The 15477-nt window shown below is 36.9% G+C and overlaps 1 protein-coding gene across 1 annotated transcript; it reads left to right on the top strand.

Annotated features, from left to right (window-relative positions):
• The first annotated feature begins 3697 nt into the window (after positions 1 to 3697).
• LOC140796836 (uncharacterized) lies at positions 3698 to 15203 on the top strand. The gene is made up of 9 exons (XM_073149981.1): positions 3698 to 4319; positions 4471 to 4522; positions 4614 to 4692; positions 4794 to 4839; positions 4922 to 5020; positions 11994 to 12062; positions 12139 to 12490; positions 12937 to 13085; positions 13195 to 15203. The coding sequence occupies exons 1-9, from the start codon at positions 3786 to 3788 to the stop codon at positions 14632 to 14634; spliced, it is 2820 nt and encodes a 939-aa protein (XP_073006082.1). The 5' UTR covers positions 3698 to 3785; the 3' UTR covers positions 14635 to 15203.
• The last annotated feature ends 274 nt before the right edge of the window (positions 15204 to 15477 follow it).

Here is a 15477-nt window from a genome sequence, read left to right on the forward strand (position 1 = left end):
ATATCTCAATCTCATTATATTAAAAAATTGTTCGATAATTTTGATAAAGATAATAACAATCCTAGAACACTTATAGATGTGAATCTTCATCTCACAAAAAATACAGATGAATGTATATCTTAGTTAGAATATTATCAAATAATAGATAGTTTGATGTACATCATGACTTGCACTCATCCGAATATTGCGTACTTTGTAAATAAACTAAGTAAATATACAAGTAATCTAGGGAATGATCACCGGAAGATGATAGTTAGGATACTCAAATATTTGATATAAATCACTAACTATAGATTGCACTACTTAAGATATCCAGTAGTACTTGAAAGGTATAGTGATGCAAACTGAATTTTTGATATAAAAGATACCAAATCTACGAGTGGATATGTCCTTACATTATGAAATTTATCTATTTCATGGAAATCTTCTAAACAAACATGTATAGTCAGATCTATTATGGAATCTGAATTCACAACACTTGATAAGGTTGGAGAAAAAACTTAGTGGCTTCGAAATTTCTCAGAAGATATTCCTATGTGGGTGAAACATGGGTTCGCAATTCGTATGCATTGCGATAGTCAATTGGCTATATGAAGGGCACAAAGTCAAATATATAATGATAAGTCACAACATATGCGTCGTAGGCATAATATAATGCGACAATTAATCTCAAATAATATAATATCTATTGATTATGTGAACTCAAAGAATAACATCGCCAATCCATTAACAAATGACGTAACAAGAGATCAAGTATATTATTCATCGAGGGGAATGGATTTAAAACTTACCACCTATAGTAACAACACAATGACAATCCAACCTAGTTGACGGGAGATTGCATGATCTAAGTTTAAAAAGACAACCAAGTTATAGGGACGTTCTCTGAAATCACTAAGGAATTATCCTACACCTCTTCCTATGATGACATAATGATAAACCTATACTAAATGTTATGGTAAGTAATTCTTTTAATGACCCTTATACCTTGAAAATTCAAATAGAATATGACAAGATACTCTTAATAAGAGATTACTTATGTGAGTATGAAGTGGGCCGCTTCTATGAGATGGCTAGGCTAAATCTCTGGAGCACTAAAAAATTACCAAGTACGTCTAGGACCGAAATTGACACAACATATAGAATCAGCTATGTTGAAAAGAAGCTGTGTGAGTATTATTGTCTTGGTTTATACAAAGTTGAATAGTTCAAGACATCATGTTCATTAGTTAGCAAATAAATCTGATAATATTTAACTAGGGAAGATTCAAAGCCGAAAGCTACCTATCTTAATGTAGTAATATTTTATTGTACTCTCAATCAAGTCTGCATTTCATATGCATTTACAGTCAATTCATTCATATGGGAGATTGTTGGACATATCATAACTAACTTTGAGCTAAGTTATAAGTGGAACCATACATTATTAATGATGGAATTATTTAGTTCAAAAAGTACTTTATTGTCATATATTTCTTATTTAAATTTATGAAAAAAGTGAATAAAAATTGGCTCTAAAATGGGTACCATGACAACAGAAAAATAAAGAGAAGTAAGTTTAGTATCATATTGAATATTGATAAATATTAGTATGACATATAAGTGTCAAACTTCTTATAGGTTTTGAGCCCCAAAAAGGGTACCTATTTTGTGGGTAAATGATACTATACAAATTAACTCACATATGTGTGCCACTAGCTTGGCTCTTGCGTCGGTCAAGTCAAAAATTATTTTTTGCCTAATACATTTTCGTATTTGGTTTGGTTTGGATCGGGTTCGGTTGAACCTAAAGTGGTGTGCCCCTTCGATTAGAACAATTAAAACTCAAAATAGTGCATCCCTTCACAACAAAATTATTAATTCATTCAGACAAAAATTGTGCATCCATTCGTGACCAGATCTAATCGTTCACATTCCTATAAATAAGCTACCAGTCTACATTATTTTTCACTGAATTTTGTTTATTCAATTCAAGTTTGGTTAGAGTCTTTTGTCTGCATTTGAGAGAGTACAATACGGTTTAAGTTTGACAAGACATTCGAATAGCTGTTTCCTTTTGAGTATAAGGCAATCATTGTATTCTAAGATATCGATGTTCACTATTGTAGAAACAATCGATGGTGGACGAATTGATCTTAAAGAGATAGTGACTAACACTAGATTCGACTACACAAAATTTTATATTTTGTTATCTGTAAGTTTATTTACTTCTTTTAGATCAGATTTTTTTATCACATTTGGAACCAGATTGTTACAGCTAATAAAAAAAATCAAGAGGAGATATAAAAAAGAAGTCAATTTCTTTTTAGAAGAAATGCTCGACAAGATTAAGAGAAAGTAAACGAGGATTAATCCGAATAAAGAAGAAGCCAATTTTAACCCATACAAAAAAAGAAGTAAAAATAGAACTTGCAGCCACCTACAGCTAGTCACCTACTAAACACAACAAAAAGGAGAAGATAGATTTGGTGTCTTTGTGAAGATGAAAAAAATTTCTCCAAAGTATATGAGATTATTAATATTTAGGGTTATATATGACTATTAATATAATTTAAGTATTTAACTATTTATTAGTTGGAGCTCCGATGAATATTTAGTCAAGATTCACTTCGAATATGGATTCGATAGGATCCAACACTACTCAAACCGAGTTTAACCCATTTATAAAATTGATTGAAAAATTGAGATCGATATCCAAGTTAGTCGGATTTGGAGTGGATTCAAGAATGGATAATTTGAATCCCATTACATCCCCAATCCCACATGCTACCTAGGTGGATTATGAATATTATATAATTAAAAACGTTTAGGATCAAAACACAATGAATATAATGTATTCTTGACTTTAATACAAAAGTTGAGAATATATTATCTTTGAGACAGCGAATGCCATTTCAAATTTAGATGATTTGTAATAGTAGATTTAATGGAGTTTGAATCGCAAGAATTAAGAAAAATTTTAGGTCAGCGATGAAAACGATCTATTCTTTAGCTTATTCATCCAACCAAGATTTTTTTTTATCATTCATGAGCCCGGAGACTAGATATAAATAACGAAACTACATAATACTTAACTTTGTTCGAAATTTTATAAATATTTAATATATCTATCTAACTTCTTCTCCTACCTCTAGATGGAGAGCAAAAACAATACAAAATTTGCTGTTTCTGAGGAATTGATAATTTATTGTCAATCTATTGCAAAAATAATGTGAGATTGTGACATGATGAAGCATTGTGCTCTAGAAATTTTATGCTATTATACGTATTATGATTTGGAGTTAAATTTTTTGCTATTAAACAATGTGAGACTGTCTAGAATCCACGAGACGACACGTTAAATTTATTACATTATATATACTCTTTTACTCTTAGTTGGGGAAAGCTTAGTGGACAATTAAATGTTGTGCTCTTAGTCTACCAACACCGAATCCTTCACGACTTTTTTTTAAAATATAAAATAAAAAAAGGCTTTTTTTATTTCACACCCTGCATTATATATTTGTTGTGTTTTGATCCTGAACTTTTTTTAATTACTGAAATTTTCAGAAATTACGCTACCCTAGGCAACGTGTGGGACCGTGTCGTATGACTTAGTGGGAAGAAGAAAGGGTCTGATTTGGAATTGTAGAAATGCAGGGTGTGAAATGAAAATATTCTCAAAAAATTAATAAAGAAATCTAACAAGATAGAGAGAGAAAAAGTAAGAGATCTAGCAGAAGAGAGAGAGAGCTAAAAAAGTGGTAGTAGGAGGTAGTGAGAGAAGAGAGGAGAGAGAGAAAGAGATGATGGCGAAGTCTGCGGCGGCGGCGAGGAAGGGCCGGTCGTCGCCGATGATCAAGAGGCGAGGCCGGCCACCACGGCCTCCGGCGGTTGCGCCGCCTCTCCGGACGGAGGCGACTCGTCGGAATCTCCGGCCGCGGCGGCGCCGCTCCCTCCACGATGACTACTCCAGCTTATCCTCTTCTTCTTCCGACGACGACGAGGAGGAGGTCGAGGAGAGGGGAAGGAGGAAGCTCAAGTTGGTGCTCAAACTCCCGCCTCTCCGGGTGAGGAGGGAGGAGGTTGCGCCGATCTCGAGGCATCGGAAGGTAGCCTCAGAGCGACAAGTGTCCGATTCGTTATCTTCGTCACCTCCCTCCTCGTCGTCGTCTTCTTATGTGGAGGACGAGGAGGAGGGAAACGATAATCGAGAAGAGGTGGGTGAAGAGGAGGAGGAGGAGGAGGAGGAGGAGGAGGAAGCTATCAAGCCGCCGAAGAAGAGGAGGATCGACTCCTGTGATGAACGGACAGGAACGAACGGATCCCGTAACCGGGAGGTATACTTTACTTTCTCTCAACTAGGGTTGGTCCCTCTTCTGACTTGGTGGGAGTCGACAACTATTCATGTTACTCCCTAACAGAAGGCAAAAGTTGTAGATTTTGAAACTTTATTAGCTCTCTTTAATTAATCCTCTCTTTGTTCTGCAGGTAGGAAAGACTAATCTTGTCTCGAGACTGAAGGTGAAGGGTGTTGTCACGGGTTAGTTCTGTATGATTCGTCATGGTTTCCATCAGATGCTTGAGAAAATGCCTCTGTGATTCAAATGGCTAATTCTTTTTTGCAATATCAGGTCTGTCAACCAAATTTATGACGGGAACTCCTCTACCGGAGAGGAAGATGTTGGAGGCGATTCTTGATAAGCTTCAAAAGTTTGTGGACACCTTAGCTATTAGTTACCTGATGTGCTTCCTCTCATTGTTTGCTGAATTTTGGGTTGAAATTTTACTGCGTTTGTGTGTGGGTGCTGCAGGAAAGATACTTACCGGGTGTTTGCACAGCCAGTGGATCCAGAAGAGGTGAGGGTTGTATAATAGTTGTAAGAAGAATGAATTGGTGGGTAATGCTTGAAGCTCATAGATATGCTGTTTCTTGCTGCAGCTCCCTGACTACCATGATGTGATTGAGCATCCAATGGACTTTGGAACTATAAGGAAGAAGCTGGGGAGGAATGTGTACCGCTCATTTGAGCAATTTGAGGTTGGTATATCGGTTTTAGTCAATATTAGCATGTGTTATCTCATATTTGATAGTGCCGTGTTTTCATAGTTATGTTTATCATTAGGTGTAAGTTACAAGCCCTCTAATGCTGACTGCTATGGTTTGAGAATCATTCAATACATTATATCTTTAGAGAGGCTGATTCTCTAAGTTGCAGGTCTCTAGTGCTGACTGTTATTAACAAAAATTATGAGTTTCATGAATGTGGCTGATGTTACAAGAGCTCTTCTTATTTTAGCTCTATATGAGATCACATAACATCAACAATATTATGCCATTTTAAGTCTAACTTGCTGTATTTTACATGTGATGCTCTCTTCATCTTCCATTTGTTCAAAATCCATGATAATTGAAGTTATCCATTTGAGGAACTTCTTCCTTATTAATGGGTTGTTTTTCCTAATTTTTTACCTCAATCTGTTATAGTTTAATGCAAAATACTTCGAGCCCAATTTTCATAACCTTCTTATTTTTGTCATGTCATCCCCAAATAAGATGCACTATAAGACACAATTTGTGATATGTTTCATCACTTTGTGCATATATGTTGCAATACATAAATATCATTGCATTTCTTGTTAGGTCAATGCTGAAAACAAATAACTAGATATCCTATAACTTATGGAAATTTGTGTAAGCATGAATGTTGGTAGACGAATAGTTTACTAATCTAGAATTATTGTTAACTCATTAACTACTCAAAAAACTTAAACTGTCTAGAGTATAGTGGTTTTAATATCCGTTTGAATGGTTCTGATGTCGTTAACCTATCAAATATTGTTGACTGCAACTAGCTTTGTTTTACCTACGTAGGGCCACACAAGCTTTTTAATTTTCAAAGGACAGTGGGAATTTTTCTTTACCTTCCTACATGTTATACTACATTCAGCTGTATTTGATGTGATATTTTTTTGTTAAATAGAGTGTTATCATGTCCATTCTAACTTCCTCCCACATCATGTAGCCGTGATCTATCTTGGCATTCTCATCCTCCAACTCTACGGTCTTGAAGTATCGCTCTACCTGCCACAATCAGTTGTCTAACTCCTTAGCATCCCTTGCACTCTTGTAGCATGTGGGCTCGTGGATCTTCACTTTTGGCACCTCCCTTGGTGCCGGTCCATTATTCGCCACCGCCTTCTAATGGAACTCCTGAACATTTAGATGGATAGTTTCATTCGAGATTGTGATGGAGAACATAGATTGCGATTATTGTATTCTATAGGTGTTCCTAATTTGTTTTGGAAGTGGAATAGATGTGGATATCTACCCAGCCTATTCCTTTTCTTGTCAAAACTCAGGGATAAATGGGGATATATTAGGGGATAAAATTTGTTTCATCATTTTGGTGGAACTATCTAAATAGATGAAAGTATAATTTTTCTTTATTAAAATGGTAAGTTTGTCTATAACCTATTGCTCTCAAGGGCAAGTTGTTTGCAACAACTCTATAAATAAAAGAGGATAAAGATTCTTTATTCCCCTTTCAAACACTTCCTTATGGTAACTCCACCACGCATCTCAACATTCTCATCTTAGCTACATTGGATTTTGTATATATTCATTTCTTAGTTGCCCAGCATTATGGTTAGTTAATTGCCAACTTTTAGGTCCATAAAACATGGTTGGTCTTATAGCCTTCTTATCAAATTTTCCTTGCAACTTAAGTGATACATGATGATTGCAAACACAATAATGTCGTGATAGATCTTCCCTTCCTCTTTAAAATGGAGATCCTATGTAATGAAAAAGAACCTAATCAAAGAGAAATAAAAACACATCGCCTCTCAGGAAAACTCCTCAATGGAGGTTGATATCACCGGAAAACTACTCGTCATCGGTTACCATTGCTTGTTATCATCCGATTGGAAAGGATGAGATGGCACCAGGAGGTAGAAGGAGACCAAAGGGAGAAAGATATCATGAGAGATAGGGGAAATTTATGACCAAGGGTTTCAGATTCGGGTCAGATTTGACCCAATAATGGAAGTGAAGTTTGGCCCGACATGCTCGATTCTACCTGAAACCAATAATATCATTTGTTTGGGAAACTCAGATCCATTTTCTTTTCTTCTCTAAAACCTGCTATATTTATTCCCTAAGGACTTTATCCTAAGTTTTTTTCCAATATGATAAGTATCCTATGTAAGAAATTCCTCTTTTCCATACACTATTCCATCAAATCATCTTATTCTTTAGTTATTTCATGCTTTTTTGTGATAATTGGCGTCTATAGGCTCCCAATGAGTTGAACAAGATGCAAACCTTCCCAAAAGGCACAATGTCATACGCTTTTTCAAGCATATTACTTAAATCTCCATAAAAAAGGCAGTGGTAGATTGAACCCTTAACCTTGCGCATGATTGCTCACACTTCTACAATTGGGGTGTGATCACAATCTCGAATAGGGTTCTTTAGTTGATCTCCCTGGCATATAACCACATTGATTTTTGGAAACACTTGTTTCCAATATATATATATATATATATATATATATATATATATATATATATATATATATAAGCTTATAATTGCCTACTAAGCATTAAAGAGGTTCGATGTTAAAAGGTAAACTTCAACCTCGTCTTAAGGTAGACAATGCATATACCTCTTGAAGCTTTTTAAAAGGTGGAATAGCCCAATCCACAAAAGAAGATAATGTGCTCTGGATTGTGTGCTGCCTACTTTGTAGTCAGAAGCGGAATTGCACTCTGGGTATTATCAAATCTCATCAATCCACAAGAAAAGATAAAACGATAGTAATTAACCAAGGCAAACAAATTTAAATTAAAAACTGTCCAATAGGGAAAGCCTGTGGGGCTATAGACATATCCATGAAACGTTATGGATGATCTCATTAAGGGTTACCAAAGTGAAGGTGTTCATTCTTAAGAGTATTGTAAGTGCTCATGAGGACATTTGCAATGTCAAAAAGAAGGGGGAGGGGATTTTGTTAAAGTTAGACTTTAAAAAGACTTATGACAAGGTGTTAGAAGATGTTGAGAGGTACTTTAATGAGAAATGGAGCGGATACCATTATTTCATTTGATGTTAAATGAAAACTTGGGAATAAGATAGGGTGACCCTCTTTCCTCTTTCTAGTTCCTGCTGAATGTTGATGGTTTAAATAGAATGCTGTTAAAGGCTAAAGTAGGCTGGCTGAGTGGTCTGGGTTCAGATTTGGTGAATCAGGGCATTGTTGATCTACACTATCAGATGACAGCTTGATATTTTTTGAAGGCTGAGAAAAGGGAAATTAGAATTCTAAAATTTATTCTGTATTGCTTTGAAGTAACCTCTGGGGAAAGGGATCAGAATTTGGGGCATGAATTAGATGAGATTTTAAACTGCTAGAGTGAGGTGTTGCCTATTAAGTATCTTAGGCTACCTTTACATGATAATAAACTAAGGAGGCAGGATTCATGCCTGTTATTGAAAAATTGGAAAAGAAGTTATTAGGCTGGAAAGGTAAATTGCTATCTTTTGGTGGGAAAATTAATTTGGTAAATTCTGTTCTTAGTGCATTCCTCTTTATTATTTATCCTTTATTATACCTACTTGTGTTAGAAAGAGTGGATCACATAAGAAGTATCTCTCTTTGGAGGAAGTTTGTGCTACGAACCTGATCTGGACCAATCTGGATATAAGAAAATTGTAAAAATTTTATGGGTGATAGTCTCACGAGTTACAGATCTAATGGATTTTGTTTCATGTGAACTCGAGGTGGGGGTCAAAAATAAAAAATAAAATAGTGAGGGAAGGCCAAACGGGACAGAAGTAGAAATACCTGACATTGCGGAGGTCGTCGGAGATTGGATGACGGCCAAGGGTGGTGATGGATGACCGTAAAATAGAGTGACTCGTGGTGGAGGATGGTGACTAGAGTTTAAAAGTTTTGAATGGATAAATCTGAGGTGGGGGTAAAAAGTTAAAAATAAGACAGTAAAGGAAGATTGAATGGGATAAAAGTAGAAATATCCGACATTGCGGAGGTCGTCGGAGACTGGCGGATGGCCAAGAGTAATGGTGGATGATCGTAAAGTAGAGTGGCTCGTGGTGGAGGATGGTGGCTAGAGTTTGAAAGTTTTAAATGAATCTAGGGTTACGATTTATTCCTACAAAAGATAAAGACAATCTAATGATTACGATAAAAAATAAAGATGAGATAATAAAGAAATAATTAAACTCATTATCATTCCACTACTGATAATTATCCTATGATCACTCCTATTTATAGGAACATAATCATAGCAGATCGGGTCCAATTCACTCTATTGGGCTTACATCTATTTTATTTGAAATTAAAGTAATAAGCAAATTTAATTTACTAAGTACTCAATTCGATTTGACTTGACTCGACGAACTTGATTGACTCGATCCACATGGTCGGGTCGTATCGACTATTCCTGGGGAAAGGGGTATGCTGTAGTAAACGGACAAAGAGCTTGTAAGAAAAAAAAGTATGAAGGGCTTGTGATTATTAATTTAGAGGATATGAATCAAACCTTGATTGCTAAGTGGCGGTGGAGGTTTACTGAACTCTCCTAATTAATTGTGGGCTCAAGTGCTATTACAGAGGTACTATAAGAAGTTTAGGGCAGAGGATTTTAAACTTAAGAACTCTGCAAGGTTGTCCCTTTTTGGAGGGGTTTGATGCAAACTAGTAATATTTTTTAGGTCTGGCCTTAGTTGGACTGTGAATGTAGTTTGGCTACCCTTTTTCCTAAACTGTATAATGTTGACTGGGTTGAATTAGTGAAGGTTGTGGAAGTGTGGGATGATTCTGATTGGAATTTGAAATACCGCAGGAACTTGGATGAGGACTTGATTACTAAGGAATAACAGTTCCTAATTTGGTTACTTGTAGTAATTTTTAGATTAATGAGGGAAGAGATAAACCCTGTTGGAGGTTTGGTGGGAAGGATATCTGTATCGTCAAGTCACTTTATACTTTTCTTAATAATGAGGAGCAACTTTCTAGGGTTTTACCATATCTGTGGAAGATTAAAATTCCTATCAAGCTGAGGGCTTTTTTTGGTTGGTGTGTAGCAAAATTTTTTTTACCAAGACAATTTAATTAAGCGTGGGTGGACTAGAAGGGGTAGCTGTGTTTTCTGCAGTAATGATGAAACAATGAATATCTGTTTCTGATATGTACTTTTGCTAAAATTCTTAATTGAATGTCTATGCTCTTTGTAAGATAAAGATGCCAAAAGTTGTCAAGGAGATCTTTGATGGAAGTAGAAACTGTGTAAAGATAGAAATTGTTGGTGGAAAGTTGGATGGCTTGTGTGCTCTAGATGATCTGGCTTGAGAGAAATAAAAAGAGCTTTCAGGCAAGAGCAAAAACTGGGAGGAAGTTTCTTATAATATTAGAACTTGTTTTTGTGCTGGGCAAGAGCTCAGGGAGAAGGGGCTGGAAGCAAAGCCAGAAAGTTGATGCTGATGAAGCAGTGGAGGGAGATTTAATGATCTTAGATGATCCTACAATGACTAACAAACTCGGATAGTTCAATATTTGTGTGGGGATCACCCACTTGTACAACATAGTAGAAGGATCTTACATGGTAGACCATGAGAAATTTCTTAGGAAGTCTCGGAGTAGGTAATACCAAATCAAGAGGATTTACTCTGTGACAAAGTCTTGATGCTGAAAGCCAACGAGAAGACAAAGTAGAAGTACTCTCTCTCTCTCTCTCTCTCTCTCTCTTTGTAGGGCTATCCAATGTACCTATTTCTTCTAATCATAATAGGAGAAAGGCAATTATAGTGACAGGTGGCCTCAACTTTGTTATAAGCGAGCAAGGAGAATAGGAACAACTAGACATGCAATTCTCATCTACAAGCATATTCTGCTTTTCTTGTAGGGGACAGAAACATATCACAGCAACTATTGTTCTATTGCATTTATATACCCTATTCCTCTTGCTCGTAGAAAATGTATCTAATTATCTATGCACACTGGATTTCACTTGCTTTTCTATTTGACAGCGAGGCAATGTGTATCTGTAGCTGCTACATTACATTATGGTTTTGAGGCATTGATTTAACTTGCCCTGTAATATGTACGCTACAGTACCTTTTGTACAGCATAAACTAAAGTGCTTTTGGTTCACTTCTCAGTTTGTTTTGTGGGTTTCATACTATAGGCTGCTCATTTTATCATAGTACTAGTTTGTACTTTATACCTAAATGAATATCTGCTTTGCATGTTGCAATGTTACCTGCAGCAGCCCCTTTGAAATCTTCTTGACCTTTTTATCTGTCATTGCATGTCTGATGCTTAAGATGACACAGTTGTACACCACTAGTGAGTCTTCAATAGGATCAGTGCAATGTTTGGCCCCATTTGTCGTGATGTATATCTAGTGATCAAAGACCATCATTCCATTAGAATCATTCTTGTATATCTAGTGATCGAAGACCATCATTCCATTAGAATCATTCTTGTGAGTGATGAACTTATATACTTGTTTAAGTCACATCTATCTGAGCAAATGAACTTTGTACATCCACTCTGAAGCTTTTCAATTATCTTTGAGACTCAGAAGAATTGTTCAGTGGCAAGTGTTCATATATTTCAATGTGCACCATTTACTAAAAAAAGTAAAATGTGGATACCAAGGTGACTAGTTTAAGTTCTCATTATGCTGCACAACTAGGTGCTAACTGTGGACCCAGGAGACAGATTTTTGGTGTTGTTGTCCTTATACATTATTAGCACAGGCTTGCCTAAAAGTTTGAATGAAGAATCTTTTCTATTCTTCAGTTATGAATGGAGCATTCTTATGGAAGTTCCCATTTTGTTTACTCATGGATGCTCCTGCAAATATTAGAAGGTTGCTGTGAAATCATATTGAATTATATTAGTTGCTTGAATGGTTAGCCTTTGGAATAGAGGACCCTGGGCACATCATATATTAACTTACTTCATCACGCTTTGGAATTGCAGGATGATGTCTTCTTAATTTGCAGTAACGCAATGCAATATAATGCACCAGATACCATATACTTCAGACAGGTACATAATCTTGTCTTAAAATGTGTTTGTGGCTTTTATCCTATATTGATATTGACCTGTAGAATAATCTGCATAGGCACGTTCCATACAAGACATGGCAAGAGACAAGTTTCAGAAACTAAGAGACAATCAGAAACTAAGAGACAATGACATTTTCTCAGAAAATGAAGGGAAGAATGAAGAGAAAATCAGAATCAGCTCTTTGGAAAAGCAGCCACTTAAGACTTCTACTTGTTGCAGAACCGGACAAGAACCATTTGGTTCTGATATCTCCTCTGCTACTACTCTTGGCTCTACAGGGGAGGTCTTTACTAGGCTAAGCACAGCAAAGGCTAATGGTGCTGAGCCCCCAATTGCAGTTGATGGATCTGTAGATAAAAGTTGTTCCCTGGGTGGGAGTAAATCAGAGAAGGCAGATGAGCTTTCAGGTACTGTATTCCATGCCTTCTCTCTCTAATCATTGGTATCTTGAACAGATATATTTTATCTTTAGAGAGTAACAATCTCTTGAGATAAAAGTTCCTCTATACCATTTTAAAATTGACAGATACAAGGATCAGGGAGTAATATTGGAACGGAAAAGTAGCAAACCACAAGGATCAAATATCTAAAATACTAAACCATAGAGATCTTTTTATATAGATATCAAACCACAGGGATCTATTCAATATAGTTTCAGGCCACAGGGATCTCTTTTATATAATTGAGACCATAGGGAATGATTCTATAAAGTTGAAAACCACACTACCACAGAGATTGTACTTTTTCCAGAAATTTAGTATGATGATTCATTTATGTGTTTAATTGGACTCCTTTTTTTTTTTGGTTAAAATGGTTAGTGACACATCTAAGCTGATTCTCTCTTTTTTTTCAGCCAGAAGTTTTCCCATAGAGCTTGTCCGCAAGTCAGCTGTGGTTGATGAAAATAGACGTGCAACTTACAATATTTCTGACCAACAGTCTTCTATCGAATCTGATTCAGTGCTTGATATTGGTGAAAGTGAGCCAAGGGAGCTTGTCGCTGTATGTAGTACTGTTGAGTCTGTTTAGCTTTCATATTTTCGTGCCACATGTCTTCGTATAAGTTCCATTCTTTTTCTCTCATCTAATCTGCCCATTTCTTTTATCACAGGTTGGACTTCACACAGAGTACTCATATGCTAGGAGTTTGGCTCGTTTTGCTGCTTCCCTTGGCCCCCTGGCCTGGAAAATTGCAGCTGAGAGCATTGAAAAAGCCTTGCCTGCCGGGATAAAGTTCGGTCCTGGATGGGTTGGAGAGTATGAACCACTCCCAACTGCTGTACTTTCTTTGGAGAATCATTCTCAGCATCAGCTAGGTTATAATTCAAATTCACATAATAAGGTAGCTTCGAAAAGAGTCATTAGAGTTAAAGAAGGGCCAAAAGCAGCTGTGAAGAATAATTCTGAGGACATATATTTGGGTCCTCGTAGTCGAGTAACCACTGGAAACAGTATTAGAGTATCTAATACTTTGAGGAAAAACTGTCACGGAGGTACGGCAGAAGTGAACCAGAGAGTATCAGGTTTTACTGCTGAACCCCAGCCTATAAGCAATGATATTAGGGTACATCAAAAGAATGGACAAGTGACTGCTAATTATGCTAAGGCTCACAGTAAGGTTGCTGGTCAAATGAAAGGCTTCTGTTCATCTTCCATGACTAGTCCTGCTGAGACTACTCAGAGGTTGGAATCTTCGGAAGGTATCAGTTCTAAGACACTTGAGATAGTTTCATGTGGCAGGAGCGCCCTGCAGCCTAAACAATTCCTGAAACCAGCAGATAGAGTCTCAACACATTCTAGGAATAATACTGTTGGAATAGATCTTGGAGGATTGAATGATGGAAGAATCTTGGGGAATTCCGACAGTAATACACAATCTAATGTTATGGGATTTATTTCCAAACATCAATCAGGAACGACGTCCAACTTTCTTAGCCATAGTAGGCAACAGCAGAATGTTGATGATCCTGCAAAAATAACGGGATCACCAAACATGGTTTTGAGCCAAACAGGCAATTCAAACAAAGGTAATGATACTCCAAGAAAGCTTGTACCGATGTTTCCATCGGCAGTTGGTGAGAATCACAGTATTGCTGCTTCTGCTGCAGCACAAGCATGGATGTCACTTGGAGCTTCTTTAGAGAACAGACCATCTGTAGATAGTCAGAGGTTCCCCAGCACCCAAGTCAGGTCTGCTTCTGATATTACCTCCACCTGGAGGACACTTAATACAGATCCAAAGATTTATGACGACTCAAGGGCAAGAAATGTGTCTCAGTTCTTCAGACAACCAATCCAGGTAGTTAATGCAGAACCTCAAGTTCATAACAGGGGTTTGGTTATATTCCCCCAGTTAATCGCATCCGATCTATCAAGATCTCACGGCAGTTCCCAGTGGCAGGGTCTGGTCCCACACACCCAAAATAAGCAGAAAAAGGATACACTTCCTCCTGACTTGAACATTAGTTTCCAGGCCCCAGCATCCCCCGTCGCGCAGTCTACAGGCGTTCACTTGGATGCCCAGCAACCAGACTTAGCTTTGCAGCTGTGAAGTTAAAATAGAGTAGAGCATTGAAACAATTGATGTTGGGTTGCATGTTAAAAGATGTGTGAGCTATGGGTTCATGGATTGTCTGACTGGAGGAAAAGCAGATAATGCATCCAAATTCAATACAGCAGTGAAGAGAAAGCTACTCGGAGCTGATGACATGCACGCATTCTGGCATCTATTAGCTAGTGAAACATATAATCTGAGGAGCAATCTCTGATGTATTGGATATGTGGGTTTCTGGGAAAAGACCAATTCTCAGTGATCTGTTCGCTCGGATATTAATTGGAGGCTTGATTCATCCATCAATGACAGTATGAAGCTCATCTTATTGGGGGGAAAGGGCTACATTTGCTTCAAAATGACTAGCTTCGGCAAATTCTTCTATAAATTATGTTCCTGAGCAGGTTCTGATTTCTGATGGAATTTTTGTAAATCAGATTAGGATCTTAGATCCTTGCATCTGTAACTTCCACAGCTTTTGTAGTGGCCAAGATATGCCGATATCACCTTGTATCTGTTTGTAAATGGTTGAATAGAGTTAGACTAGAGTAGCTCATTTGCCTTCTGAATGAATTGCTTGTTTCTCTTGCTGTGCTGCCTTGGGGCTCCTTTGACATAATAATAATAAAGATAATAAAAAAGAATCTTACTGAGGAAATAAATAAAAATGGTCCAATCGACTTCTTGTGAATTGTTACTTTCATATAAATCATATAGGTAGCTGTATATAAATTACCTACATCAATTGGTTTCCCTAGCAGATTACAGGACTCATTTTATGTGAGGCTAATCAGTTGCTCATATACATAAATGTTTTTCTTTTTAACTTTTGGAATATCTGGA

Source organism: Typha latifolia, chromosome 10 (genome assembly GCF_019914945.1).
Source record: "Typha latifolia isolate L0001 chromosome 10, TyphaL0001v2, whole genome shotgun sequence".
NCBI lineage: Eukaryota > Viridiplantae > Streptophyta > Magnoliopsida > Poales > Typhaceae > Typha > Typha latifolia.